At 37.9% G+C, this 15,241-nt stretch overlaps 1 protein-coding gene across 1 annotated transcript in view; it reads right to left on the bottom strand.

Moving 5' to 3' along the window:
* Positions 1–4,687: 4,687 nt before the first annotated feature.
* Positions 4,688–15,241, bottom strand: part of LOC117339206 — a 47,820-nt gene continuing 37,266 nt past the window's right edge. The window contains exons 2-3 of the mRNA XM_033900678.1: positions 6,233–6,367; positions 4,688–5,988 (exon numbers count right to left, since the gene is read on the bottom strand). Coding sequence (XP_033756569.1) covers positions 5,792–5,988; positions 6,233–6,367 — 332 coding nt within the window. The 3' untranslated portion in view covers positions 4,688–5,791. The remainder of the gene's footprint in view (positions 5,989–6,232; positions 6,368–15,241) is intronic.

The following is a 15,241-nucleotide window of genomic DNA, read 5'->3' as shown; positions in this document are numbered from 1 at the left end:
TGTTTATCGACTTGTTATTAAAGACTGCAGCAACATCAACCACAGAAATGACTGCTGTACATATACATTTTCGCGAGGTAAAAATTTTTTGCGAGATAAAACATTTCCTATTACTCATGTTATGTTTTGTGATAAGTTTTCAAAACTCTGTTTGTCTTTTTTGGACATTTTTTGCAAATTTCTTTTTCGAGAATACTAGTAAGTCACTTTCGAAAATGTATTTAGTTTACCTATAATAACAGTCTACGTCTTAGAATGCGCAATCATTCAATATTTCTGTTTTTTAGTTATCATTATTACATTCTGAACGACCCATTAACACTGAAAATGCCATTAGAGCCAAAAATGGCGAGTAAAAATGGTTATGAAACGAAACAACAGCAGACAAACGAAACATGTAGAATCTTTCCATTGATCCTCGGGTAATTAGTTTTAGAAACAGCCTTCGATCTCCTTCTTTTGATATTATAATTTATGGTCAGATCTTCAATGCAAGAGTAAAACTTTTGCTAAGTTGTCCGATATTGGCAACACAACACAAAACACATGCCAATTTCGTTGGCGAGTCTTTGAAGTTTCAATTAGTTAAATAACTTGCTACATACAAGTGGTTTATGATATCAGCCGAAGGTCTCTGCGGGGTTTTACGTCATCGTTTATTTGTGGATCTCAGATGAATTTATAGTCTCAAGCAGACAGCACAAGTTGTTCTATATTTTCCATGTTCGAAGCTTCCTATTTATAATGACTTATCTGTTTTTCGGAGACAATGGTCGCAGACAAACACCATCCATTATAGAGTTTTGTACAAGACGTAAGAGGCGGTGGACGTGTAGCCATAAACTACTACCCTACACTCCCGTGAACACCAACAATAATTCTTTCATTATAACTGCCCTACTTGTTTGATCGACCTGTCAAAATACACACAAGAACAAATACGATTTATATCTATTCCAGGAAGTTTCTTTTCAGAAATGTTTACATTCCAATGGGTCCCGTCCAGGTCAATTTTTCTTCTTGTTTTAAACGTCTTCCTAAATCGCCGCATGTAATTACGGCACTTCGACCTACAGTGGTTCTTCAACATCTGGTGTGGTTACGTAGACTGGTGTGATGAATTCATTTCGTATCTTTATGACAGGAGCCATTTTACAGGGAGTAAAAAAACTCCCTACATCTCAGTTAATAGTCAACTGTTCAACCAAATACGGGTTTTATAATTTCGAGGTGTTTTATGTTGTCAATGATTTTTCTGACGTAGAGCGAAACTGAATTGTCTGTTCCCATTGATACACATGTACAGGCAGAAAACTACATGAAAGTTGAATGTAACACTTAAAGAGTCTTACCCGCAGACGGACTGGTAAACGGCACATCTCCGATCACTAAATAAACTTCAGTACATGTTTCTATGTGACAAAATTAGAGGCTTTCCGACTTTATTTCTTGAAAACAATTACAGAATATGTATTTAAAAGACGTTTTCAAACTCAACCTGAGAGGGAAATGTATGGAATATAACGGCAAATCTTCTTTGTAAATCGCCGCTGCCTTTGAAGTTATCACTGTGCGGCACTGTGCACGTGCTTGTTTCTTTGATATGTCAATCAAATTAGACTTATTGCGGGTTGCGATTAAATAAATAATATTTAAAAATGAGGTTTTAATATCACTTTTCAGCGTTTTATAAGGAAAATAAAATGAAAAACTCAACAATTCCAACAATCTGTCATGTGTAAAAAATCTTTTTCTATTAGCCAATTTTTCTGATCTCTCTGCGGGCAAGCCTCTTTAAGGTTTTGAATACGTCAAATGAGCGACTTCCTATTTTGAATATTTGTTTTCCTTTCTCCATATTTAGTTTCAGTTACCAATTAATCTGATGATGTCACATCTTCAGAAGACATTGTATTAATTAATCTAATGACGTCCCATCTTCAGACGATAGTATTAATTAATCGAATGACGTCACATCTTCAGAAGACAGTATTAATCAATCTGATGACGTATATCATCAGCAAACAGTAAGAGGACGTCAAATCTTCATTATTGCTATATTTGATGACTTCACATCTTCAAAAGACAGTAAACACATTGTATACAGAGAAGTAGACCAGTTATAAATTGTAATATCTAGATACAATCATTGTGTGTTATTCATTGTTCTCTTAAAACAATGCAATGCCCGGGACACAGACTTATCAGCCAATCAGCAATCAGAAATCAGAATGCGTGTCCTAATCTGTCAATGCTGACCACTCTACAAAATGAGTCTAGAATCCTGATTTTGCAGTTATGCATTCCGTTAAATTTTGAAGATCAAAATCTATATCGTCATCCTTAATATCCTGTAAACAGTAAGGTTTCAACAAATCCACGTTGTATTCTCTAGATATAATCTTGTGTCGCCAGATAAACAAAACATCTCCAAGGGAATTCAACAATTATAATTTGCAATCGAAGTCCAAAAAAGAACTTAATATTTATCATGCGTATCATATTATCAGGGATATTAAAATCCTTTAATATTTCAATTATCAGAAAGGTTCCAATTAGATTTCCGAACAGATTAACAATACAATTTACAGGACAAATAGTTAAAACTGTGTAGTTTTGCCCTTTTTCATTGTTTTACTAAAATCAAGTCTGATCGCTTTGAGGAGGGTTTTTGATGATTAAAATAGTTCTCCTTGTACTTTTTTGGGTCAAATTAATCTTAACCATCATTTGGATTTTTAAGGTCAAAACAGAAACAAGGAATACTCTTTTATAATCATGTTCGGTCAAATAAATGCTCCGATTGTATGCTATAAACGCCATGTTTATTTTGGTCGATACGTGTATATGACCATACGGCAAGTTATGTTCCCTGAAAACCTGTGTTTTTCGCACATTTTCTCAAAATTACCAAACAGCTATGAAAATTACATGATGAATTCAAGGTTCGCGATAAGGCATGTTAGTCATTAATAAGTGGGTTTTTTTCTGTGAAATTTGACCCGAGTAGCGGTATTAGGCCTATAGTTTCTAGCCGTTCTTCGATTCAGATAACCCTTCAACAGCCCCACGGCTTGTTCCTTTTTAGGCATACAATCTTTAGGAGTTATTCCGCAATGGGCTAGACTTAAATAAAATATTAGAAATTACAACCCAAAACAACCCAATGGCATTTTCTCAGTGTTCCGGCGAAATTACCTCAAATCAAACTTCCTTTTCAGGTATACGGTCAAATTCTTTCGATTATCTCTTCTTAAGATCAATTCTTAATGCTTGCAGTTTTTGTTGAATTGTGTTGTTTTTTTTTTTTTGTTTTTTTTTTATTTTGTTTGTTTGTTTGTTTTTTTTACTGTTTGTTTGTTTGTTTTTTTGGGTTTTTTTTTTTGCCGAACAAAAACAAAGCCATGACCAGCACGCATTTTTATTGATTTCACACACACGTCAGCTATAAGCTACTATTAAAACACTATTAAAACATTCCACTCGATTATACTAGTTTACAACCCGCCGTAAACTCTTCCATGAAAACCATTAATGAATTTGAATAATCGGAGTTATACTTAAATGTGCTACACTTAATAGAACATTTGAAATTACAACCCATATTAAAATACAGAAAACAATAAGTAATTTACAACAATGACCGTAACGACAAGGAAAACGACTAAATGAACGGAATTATTTTTTTACTTTCCAATGACGTCATGAAACCGCTGACAGAGAGGGGTGTACAGATGACACTGCTATGGAATGTAGTTTAACTAGTATTTACCCGATTTTCATACAAAATGGGCTTCTTATATTCGAAATACAAAGTTTGATTTTGGCATAGGTTCTCTGCATTGTAGGTGGGTATTGCAATTGTATGCACCTGATGCGCCCATTGCATGATCGTAAATTGCGACCAAAATATTTCCTTTTCTTTCTAAACAATTTTCGTTTTCAAAATGTCTCCATTGACACTGTCTCGTGGCCTTTAGTTGACATTCGCACCTGTGAGTTGGGTGGTCTGTCATGTGACCGCAACATATAATAGTTTCTAAAACGGTAGTTCCTACTCTGTCATGTGATTGGTTTGTTTTGTTTAATGTCCTATAAACAGCCAGGGTCATTTAAGGACGTGCCAGGTTTTGGAGGTGGAGGAAAGCCGGAGTACCCGGAGAAAAACCACCGGCCTACGGTCAGTACCTGGCAACTGCCCCACGTAGGTTTCGAACTCGCAACCCAGTGGTGGAGGGCTAGTGATAAAGTGTCGGGACACCTTAACCACTCGGCCACCGCGGCCCCTCTGTCATGTGATAACGACTGGTTCGCTCGTTGGCAGTATAATGTGATCGGGCTGGGTGTTGTGATGGGTATATTCGGCAGTATGATTCAGTGAGGTAGCACTATATTATCGGCTTCACTATGAGACAAACACATGCATACCACAACCTCCAAAACACAAATTCACCACCGTTTATAAATGTCGCGTGGAAAGGGCGTCTAGCGCCATCTAGTGGATGTGTTGATAGTGTCCAAAAACTTTCTTGATAAAAAATGTTGTTATTTATGTATCGACATTGTCACATTCCAACTAATTCTTGTTACGTGATAAAACGCTAATTACATTGTATCAATAGTTAACGTCTGTTCGCCAACAACCTTCCTAATTAGGAAACTTGATAATCTTGATGACAAGACTGAGAAGATTATACAACTTAATTTATTATTCAAATGCCTTTTAAATGATGAAACGAAACCATGCAGTCGTTTTCACAAATTCCTTAACCCAAGAAGTACGATTTTATGGCAATAATAACAATTGATGGATATAAGAGGAAATTCCATGACGTCACGAACGGTTTGAGCCAGTTACTATATTGCTACTACACAACGGAAAACATTTAAAGCATTCTTGTTCACAAAACGTGATGTATGATTGTATGTGATAATATACAAGTATAGCCTCTTGATCAGGTTGATATATGGTTTTATGAACCTGAGAACAAATTGATAGTGGACGAAGTCCGAGGTTGATAATTTTAACGTCAATGACACCATTTTCTAACCGAATACAAAAGGCTACACATTGTTTTATGAAAAAATCTATGAATGCAAGCAACATTTCTAAATATTAAAATACATCTGTAAACTGATGTACCAAAATACATTCAATACACTAATTCATAAATAATGTATTATTACAATCATTACGTACTGAAGTCGCAATTGCGTCCAAGATATTGAACATTGTTTGACAATCAAAAGGGGAAACAATTCAAATTTCATGTTTTCACGGTTGATCAATATGACTTTTCATATGGACTCAAGCAGGGAATGTGAAAAGTACAATTTGAAGAAAAGAAAAAAAATTAAAATAAAAAATAAAATAGAAAATAAATCAAAAATATCACACAGTCAAGCTAGTTTCAAATTTTTGATTGACTTTTTCTTTTCATCCGGACATGTTTGAATATGAACTAACCGACGGATGGAACGATTGTGAGTAACTAAGCTAGATACTACAGTATATACATTCAGTAATATCCGGATTTTTGATTTATGATTCCAGGAAATTAAAAATTATACTAATATTTTTCTTTGATTAATCTGCCGGCGTGTCTTTGGCCGACAGTATCGCATTTAAAGAAAAATAAAACGTAATCTGATTGGAAGACACTGGAATGTTGAAATGATTAGATGTACTCACTCAATCATATGTTTAATGAGCATATATATTTCATAAACATTGTGGCACCATACAAGCCACAGTCCATACTGATAATTTGTTTAATATCACATCATCATACTAGCAGTGTCCAATGAAAAGGCGCGAGAGAATTGACATCATCAGGATAGCAACGGAAGTGATGGTGACTGAGTTGCCATGGTTACAACCGTCGGTGTCACACGTCGAGTAGCAGGCGGTGATGTTGGTGACAGGCCGAATCACACATTCTTGTGTCATCACTGTCGTACATCCACGATGAAGAGTCACCGATTCACCTGTAAACAAGTTCTAGATAAATCCTTTTTCAACAGACAAAATTTCAATAAAATACAACCATGAATGAAGGCGGACAAGTGATTGAAAAAAGTTGAACATACAAACAAATTGTAGGAGAATTAGGTTGGGTGGAAATACTTTTGACCCGAAACTGTATATCTAGGTAAGTAAAAGAGGAGATAAGAATGTACAAGTTAGTTCACAAGGACCTCCGTTTTTTTAAATTAAGTGAAACATACATACCGTTCATAGATTTCTCTCGAATGATTGAGCAGAATGAAGCGCCCTCTGGACATGGTTCTGGCGTTGGCGGCTCCGTGGCACACTCGGCTTGATGGTCTGATCGACATTGAGAGCACAAACGAGTCTCGGACAGAACTAAAATGAAAAGATAGGTAATATAAGTATGAGTCCATTGTCAAGCCGAATACATTGTCCACTGTTTAAGACCTTGCATGAAAGCTAGTACCGACTAAATACCTGCGACTACGTACCCAGAACTAAGTAACTGACACTAAGTGCCCGGGGTTAAGTACCCGGAACTAAGTAACTGACACTAAGTACCCGGGGTTAAGTACCCGGAACTAAGTAACTGACACTAAGTACCCGGAACTAAGTAACTGACACTAAGTACCCGGGACTAATTACCCGCGACTAAGAACCACCGACTAATTAATCGGAATTAAGTACCGAGAACTATGTGCCCAGAACTAAGTACCCGGTGCTAGGTACCCGCGACTAATTACCCGCGACTTATTACTCGGAACTAAGTACCCGGGACTATTGGATTTGTGTAGATAATCCCCATCAGAATTAACAAACAAAACAAAAGAAACGTTGGATTTAGATAAAAGTTTCCCCTCAAAAGGTAAGCGAATGAGGAAAGAATACAATTTCTTTAATCCACTGCATGTACGTTAGAGACGAATAGTGCGGCAATCCCTAGGGGGAAATAAGGGATTCATTTCTGCTCCAAAACAAAAACACAACCAAAATGAAATATGTTGCCCCAGTTACAACATTTGGATTATATGTTTTCTCTTGATTCTTACATATATTTTCTTCTCAATTTCGAATGTCATATGTCCTGTCCCCAGACGACGAATGTCATATGTCCTGTCCCCAGACGACGAATGTCATATGTCCTGTCCCCAGACGACGAATGTCATATGTCCTGTCCCCAGACGACGAATGTCATATGCATTGTCCCCAGACGACGAATGTCATATGTCCTGTCCCCAGACGACGAATGTCATATGTCCTGTCCCCAGACGACTAATGTCATATGTCCTGTCCCCAGACGACGAATGTCATATGCATTGTCCCCAGACGACTAATGTCATATGTCCTGTCCCCAGACGACGAATGTCATATGCATTGTCCCCAGACGACTAATGTCATATGTCCTGTCCCCAGACGACTAATGTCATATGTCCTGTCCCCAGACGACGAATGTCATATGTCCTGTCCCCAGACGACGAATGTCATATGTCCTGTCCCCAGACGACGAATGTCATATGTCCTGTCCCCAGACGACGAATGTCATATGCATTGTCCCCAGACGACTAATGTCATATGTCCTGTCCCCAGACGACGAATGTCATATGTCCTGTCCCCAGACGACGAATGTCATATGCATTGTCCCCAGACGACTAATGTCATATGTCCTGTCCCCAGACGACTAATGTCATATGTCCTGTCCCCAGACGACTAATGTCATATGTCCTGTCCCCAGACGATGAATGTCATATGCATTGTCCCCAGACGACTAATGTCATATGTCCTGTCCCCAGACGACGAATGTCATATGCATTGTCCCCAGACGACTAATGTCATATGTCCTGTCCCCAGACGACTAATGTCATATGTCCTGTCCCCAGACGACGAATGTCATATGTCCTGTCCCCAGACGACGAATGTCATATGTCCTGTCCCCAGACGACGAATGTCATATGTCCTGTCCCCAGACGACGAATGTCATATGCATTGTCCCCAGACGACTAATGTCATATGTCCTGTCCCCAGACGACGAATGTCATATGTCCTGTCCCCAGACGACGAATGTCATATGCATTGTCCCCAGACGACTAATGTCATATGTCCTGTCCCCAGACGACTAATGTCATATGTCCTGTCCCCAGACGACTAATGTCATATGTCCTGTCCCCAGACGACGAATGTCATATGTACTGTCCCCAGACGACTAATGTAAAATGCTCTGTCTATAGGCAATATACGTCACATGCCCTGTCCCCAGACGACGAATATCATATGTCCAGAGCCCCACTCGATTTGTATTCTTTTCAGAAGAGAAGCCTTCTAAGAAGATCACATTCAGTTATATGTAAATTGAATATACCGGTAGAATACAACCCAAAACAAACAAGTTTTTAAGTTTTCTCAAACACTATGACACAAACATGTTGATGTATGTGTCATAAATCCTTCTCTAGTGAAACTCATCACTCGCACACTTAAAACATGGTCGCCGCCATCTTGGAAGATAAATCTTCCAGCTTCGAGACGGAAGAGGTAGAAGATCTTCCAGAAGCAGAAGAGCTACAAATCGAGTGACCGGAAGATATATTCTAGAAGGAGAAGAGTGCAAATCGAGTGGGGCTCTGTCCCCAGACGACGAATAGCATATGCCCTGTCTACAGGCAATACATGTCATAAGCCCTCTCCCTCGATCCAGACTTATATAAAATGGTATATGTTACTCTATGCTTAACATTCCACATTAAAATTGATAGTAAGAACTAGTTAATCCGTTGTCGGTATGATTTGACTAACTTTAAATCACCTTGTCCAGTCCTCCTTTTCAGTGTGGTGGGAACATGTACTTAGATAGTCCTTAAAAGGCCTCAGCTATTACGTGGACGTTGTACAATACCAGACACCCCGCAAGTCTACAGCTACTTTTGATATATAAAGAAAATTATTTCCTCATTTACATGCAATATATCATAAAGTATATGTTGTCGCCAACGACCAACGTTTCTTCTAACGACAATACCAGAACGTCCCAGATAGCCACAGGGCGAACTTTTATCATCTTTCCTCTTTTAATGTGGTCTTATATTCCATTTTCAATTATTATTTATTTCTTTTCACATTTGAGTTTTTTTGTTTTTTTTTTTTTACATTTGAGTTGATTTATTTTATTTTTTATTTTGATTTTTTTTTTTACATTTGAGGTTGTCATTAAGGTTTATACATCAATAATGAATTGTGATCATGTTACGTGCAAAGGAAGTTAATGCTGATGTTGATAGTTTTTTTTTTTTTTTTTTTTTACATTTGAGGTTGCCATTAATGTTTATACATCAATAATGAACTGTGATCATGTTACGTGCAAAGGAAGTTGATGCTGATGTTGATAATCAGTCCATGCATCAACTGTTTCTACATTTACATAGAACATACATGTAAGTGGAATAGAAAGACAACAGAGAATCCGGGCATTAAAACGAAACCGTAGCGACATCTCGGACTCGATCAGATTGTCCCGGAAGGGTAGACATTTTCTACTTTATAGACGACACCTGCCATACAAATCTGGAAACAATCAACAACTTCCAAATGAACCACTCATCAAATCAACAAGCGCCAGACACGTCTGACTTCATATCGCAAAAGAAAAAGAATATTTGCAAATTAAGGCATGATATCGACCACGAAGCCTTTCCATTGTCTGCATCAGTCTGCATCTTTCGGAACCCTGTGTTATTAGTTTTAGTCGACATCTGTCATGGAAATCTTGATAATTGGATCCAGTCCCTGAATCTCAAACCAACTGGGATATATACACAACGTAGGTAGGGGAAGCTGGGATGTTACTATCTAGAAATGGAAAATGGCATTATATGAATAATCTATGTGAATTTTAATACTGCCGTCTACTAACAACTGCGTAGTGAAATTTTGTCACAGTCGGAAGTGTGTCTTCAGGCCGTGAAATAAAATCCTGAAAATTTTTTCCCCGAGCACAACTTTGTTGTAGTATCGTCTGCCATTTTGCTGTGACACCATATCAGATCTCAATACTCAGTATTGAAATCTACATTTAGGTGACATTTAAAACGATACGTCTGGATACAATCATCAGAAATTTAGATAGAAATCAGGCTCCATACGTCATAAACAATGTACATTTCACTCCTAGATTTTATCAACCATGCGAACACCTAATGCCTGGGGTGTTATCGAGATCCTCGAGCAGACAGATCTTGTCATGTCTCAGAAATATTTCAGATTTACCAATTACCTATTTACCTGAATTACATTGATTTATGGAGCTTTAGAGATTCAATGTAACCATCTGTCGGTGGTATTATCAGCAGTGGGAAGGTCAAGGTCATTCCTATTTGAGAGCGATAGAAATAGGCATTAGGTTGGTTTTTCTGAGCTCGAATCTGCATTTCCGGATTTTTGTATAATTACTGTTCGCTTTAGGATGTTAGATTATACCTTAGGCGCTGTCTTTTCAATTGCTATATCAGAATTAATTGTACGACAACGGTATTGATGACGTTCATTGACGTTATTGATGACGCGGCCGTAATAGGACGTAAATAGATTTCTCTGTCTTACACCAAAAATCATTCTTTAACTGACAGATTTCGGCGTGACCTACTGTATATGTATTTATTGCCATAGTAACACTTTTTGTTTTTTGTTGTTTTTTGTTGTTTCTGTTTAATGGCGTTACCTATTCTGATGTTATCGTAGTTCTCATGATTTTTTTTCTTGTGTCGATTATAACTTGATATTTGACATAACTCATTCAGACATTAGCGACGACAACTAGGTAAATATTTGACAAGTATTTGTACGAATCTTGAATGATCATATCCAATCATTATTAGCCCTAGTTTGTTTCTCTGTAATGCCTGACTCATAGACTCTATAGACAAATGGGGCATGCCTGAATCGTAGACTCCATGGGCAAATGGGGCATGCCTGAATCGTAGACTGCATGGGCAAATGGGGCATGCCTGAATCGTAGGCTCAATGGGCAAATGGGGCATGCCCGAATCGTAGACTGCATGGGCAAATGGGGCATGCCTGAATCGTAGGCTCAATGGGCAAATGGGGGGCATGCCTGAATCATAGGCTTCATGGGCAAATGAGGGCATGCCTGAATCATAGGCTCAATTGGCAAATGGGGGGCATGCCTGAATCATAGGTTCAATTGGCAAATGGGGGCATGTCTGAATCGTAGGCTCCATGGGCAAATGAGGGCATGCCTGAATCGTAGGCTTCATGAGCAAATGAGGGCATGCCTGAACCGTAGGCTCCATGGGCAAATTGGGGCATGTCTGAATCGTAGGCTCAATGGGCAAATGGGGGGGCATGCCTGAATCATAGGCTTCATGGGCAAATGAGGGCATGCCTGAACCATAGGCTCAATTGGCAAATGGGGGGCATGCCTGAATCATAGGTTCAATTGGCAAATGGGGGCATGTCTGAATCGTAGGCTCAATGGGCAAATGGGGGCATGTCTGAATCATAGGCTCAATGGGCAAATACAGATACTCCAAATGGACTCCACATACAATGGATGACAGGCCTGACTCAGACTCTATATACAAATCGGGGCATACCTGACGCATATACCTGGTATATGATACGATAAAAAGAGATGAAATATGCAACGACCAGACTGGGGTTCTAACCCGGGACCTATGAGCTCTAGACGGATGTTCTAATCATTTAAACTACATGGCCACCGGCGCTCAGTCCAATCCGGTTTTAAGACAAAGACAAGACCCTCTAAAATTCCCATGGGTATTTAGTTTGGCACAACACGTAACAGGAGAGGGGAAAATAGAACGGCCAGACTAGGACTCGAACCCGGGATCTCCGAACTCTAGACGGACGCTCTATCCAGTTGAGCTACATATATGTAGTTGGTAACCGGCGCTTAGACCAGTCCAAAAACTTACTCAAAGCTTTATCTTATGATTGCATAATTAATTTTCCGTTGTTAGCACGCAGAATGCCGCTTACTGATTGGTTGAGATTTTTTTTTCATACCTCTGTAAAAAAAAAAAAAAAATGTCGCTAAACCAACGTTGTTCACAAATCCTCCATGAACCAACACCTACCCGATGTAGCTGCACACTGCTCTCACATGAAGACACGTCTACACGATTTTTTCCCGTTAGACATAGCTATTGTTGTTTACATGTAGTCTATCCAATGTTTACTATTTTTGCCACGCTTACCCGATTTTGTAATTTAATAGGAAATCAGTGTCTAGTTAATTTGGTAAACCCATCTGCTTAATTTCCGGACGCCCTGGTCATCAAATCACATTTATTATACGGACTGATGCTACATATAGTGAACAGGCGTCGCCTTTTGTTACAGGAAAATTGGATCTGATTTACTGTTAACGTATATCCATTACAAGCTCAATGTATTCTACAGTCACCAAAGAAAGATTTGAAACTAAGGTCTGATAAAAGCCAGATGACATTTCAGGCAGTAATCATGTTGAGAGTCCGAAATTAACCTCTGTGGAACCTCTGTGGTGGCAACGGAACCTATATTTCCAAAAGCCATTTTAATCTACCGGTGAACCTTTAATTGCGTCAAGTTAGACAGGACATATAGCAGTATCCCGTTTAAGAACCCTCTACCTTTCCACGAAAATAAATATTTCTGTGCTTATTTGGTCAAGATCTCGCGAGAACGCCGGCCCTGAGGCTAGGAATACTGTATAACATGAAATATTCGTGGGCATTTTAAAATCATTTCGTGGGTAAAAATTTTCGTGGTTAGCCCATGCAATAATAATATAACAATAATACAAAATATTCGTTATATCTATTTTCGTGGTTCCATAGCAACCACGAAAAAAAACGAAAGTTTATACACAGCTAATGTTTCATACTATGCAGTAAGCAACTCTTAGGAAATATATGTTAGGAAGGTTTAGATATCAAAACTATAGACTACACCAAATTGAATAAATAAGGTGGAGTCATGTAGGCGGTAAAAAATCAGTTACTTACTAACTGACCAAGGCCGTAATACGATACAGGGATCATTTGCTGTTTTATTTCATCGTTGAAATAGACATCAGCGTGCTCGCCTTTCACCAAGACGGCCAGGATTCGACCTCCTGGGCCCAGTTGTTCAAAAAGTGATTAGCTTAATCACTTGATTAGTAAAAATTTCATTTCTCATTTGTTGCGAAAATGGAGTGTATCGCCTTTAAATTGTGCCAGTTGGAAGATAATTATACGGCGGAACAGAGGTGACATGAAAAGTATACGAAAGCCGGGCGGGACCATTTTCGTAGAAGAAAATAAAAAAAATTCGCGTTATTACGCGAAACTAACGCGTTATATCGCGAAACTTTCGCGTAATATCGCGAAACTAACGCGTTATATCGCGAAACTAACGCGTTATATCGCGAAACTAACGCGTAATTACGCGAAACTAACGTGTTTTGTCACGAATATATATAGATAGCTATAAGAAGTATCGGCTACTTTTGAAGAGTATCGACATGAGGCACGACAGTTTAGTGAGATTTTATTTTGAGCTTGGCCAATCCCAAGCTGAAATTTTGAGGTTTTTTTAACAATAGTGGATAGTGTTGTTTTCAGCAATTCAACACTTAAACGAATTTGAAACGATAGTGTTTAACAATAAGGAAATTAGTTCTCGGATATATCCGATGTTGCATTATTCATTCTCAATGAATTACAAAATTCTGGACAGAAAAACAACTTCGTTCTCGCCCTCCATCTTTAGAGCCAGAATCTGGTACTCTGAAACCATTTCATCGTCTTATATAACCTGCTGCGCATAATAAAGCAAACGTTTCGTGATATTATACAATTATCGACCTGTTTTCAGGTGAATATTATGATTTATAAACTCGAGAAAATGATATTTCCCGAGGCCGAAGGTCATCGTGTTCACCTGAAAACAGGTCGATAACTGCTTTATTATATGACAAAACTGATACATTTTCATATTACAGAATGATTATCATTACCTGTCATAGGATTGAAAAAATAATAGTGATCGACCGGAGAAAAGTTCAAAATGACAATTAATAAGTCAAAGTCAACAATGAATTTTAACTATATTATTTATTATTGCTTAAAATTCAACAAAATGAAAAAGCTAAAACATTTAACAATTCAGTCTATTAAACTCTGTCCGGGAGCACATACATGTACATGTAAGCTTACAATCGATAAACCCGACGTACTGTTTATCTCGAATAGAAATGAAATAGATGTAATATTAGAGCTTGAATTTGACGGAAACATTTTAGACTTTACAGATAGCCATAAGCATTTGGCTGTTACTTTAAACTCTAGTGTAAAATGGGGGGATCATGTAGAAGCTATATACACTTCTGTTATGAAGAAAATAAATGCTCTGAGAAAATTGAAATTTATACTAAGACGAGACGCTCTATTGAGAATTTACCTAACTTTTATTTTACCAATCTTAGAGTATGCTTGTGAATTGTGGGATGGATGTACTAATTTAGAATCTGAAAAGTTAGAAAAAGCCCAACGCGAAGCGGCAAGAATTATCACGGGTCTTCCATCATATACAAGTGTTTACACCTTACAATTTGAAACTGGTTTAGAAACTTTGTCTGCTAGAAGAAAGAGAAGAAAACTTCAACTTTTGTATAAGATGCATAACAATCAAACTCCAGAGTATCTTTCTTCTTTACTTCCCTCTACTGTTCAAGATAATGTTAGAAATGTAAATGATTATAGAATCCCATATTGTAGATTATCGTCAACTTCCTCTTCATTCTTACCGTCTACGCTTCGTTGTTGCCGAACTCCCTTGAAAATTCTGTCAGATCGTCGGCTTCTCTTAGCATTTTCAAAAATTCTTTGAAACCTAGAAATCCTCCCTTCTTTGGTATCGGTGACCGCAAAATTAACATTAGTCACACGAAGCTTAGGCACCAGTGTAGTTCTTTAAATTATGATTTATTTCAAGTGAACCTTGCGGAAACTCCGAGCTGCTCGTGTGGACATTTGTGTGAGAATGCTTATCAATTCTTCTTTGAGTGTGGCCGTTACATTATACAAAGAAACATTCTCTTTCAGAAGTTAAATGATTTAAATTTACATGTACCCATAGATTTAGACTTTCTGTTATATGGTAATCAAGAAGTGTCTTTTAATATTAATTCTGAAGTATTCTTATGTGTTCAACATTTCATAAAGGACAGTAACAGGTTTTAAGAAGTCAATC

The sequence above is a fragment of the Pecten maximus genome, chromosome 1, assembly GCF_902652985.1.
Source record: "Pecten maximus chromosome 1, xPecMax1.1, whole genome shotgun sequence".
Taxonomy (NCBI): Eukaryota; Metazoa; Mollusca; class Bivalvia; order Pectinida; family Pectinidae; genus Pecten; species Pecten maximus.
This window is presented reverse-complemented; position numbering and strand designations above follow the sequence as displayed.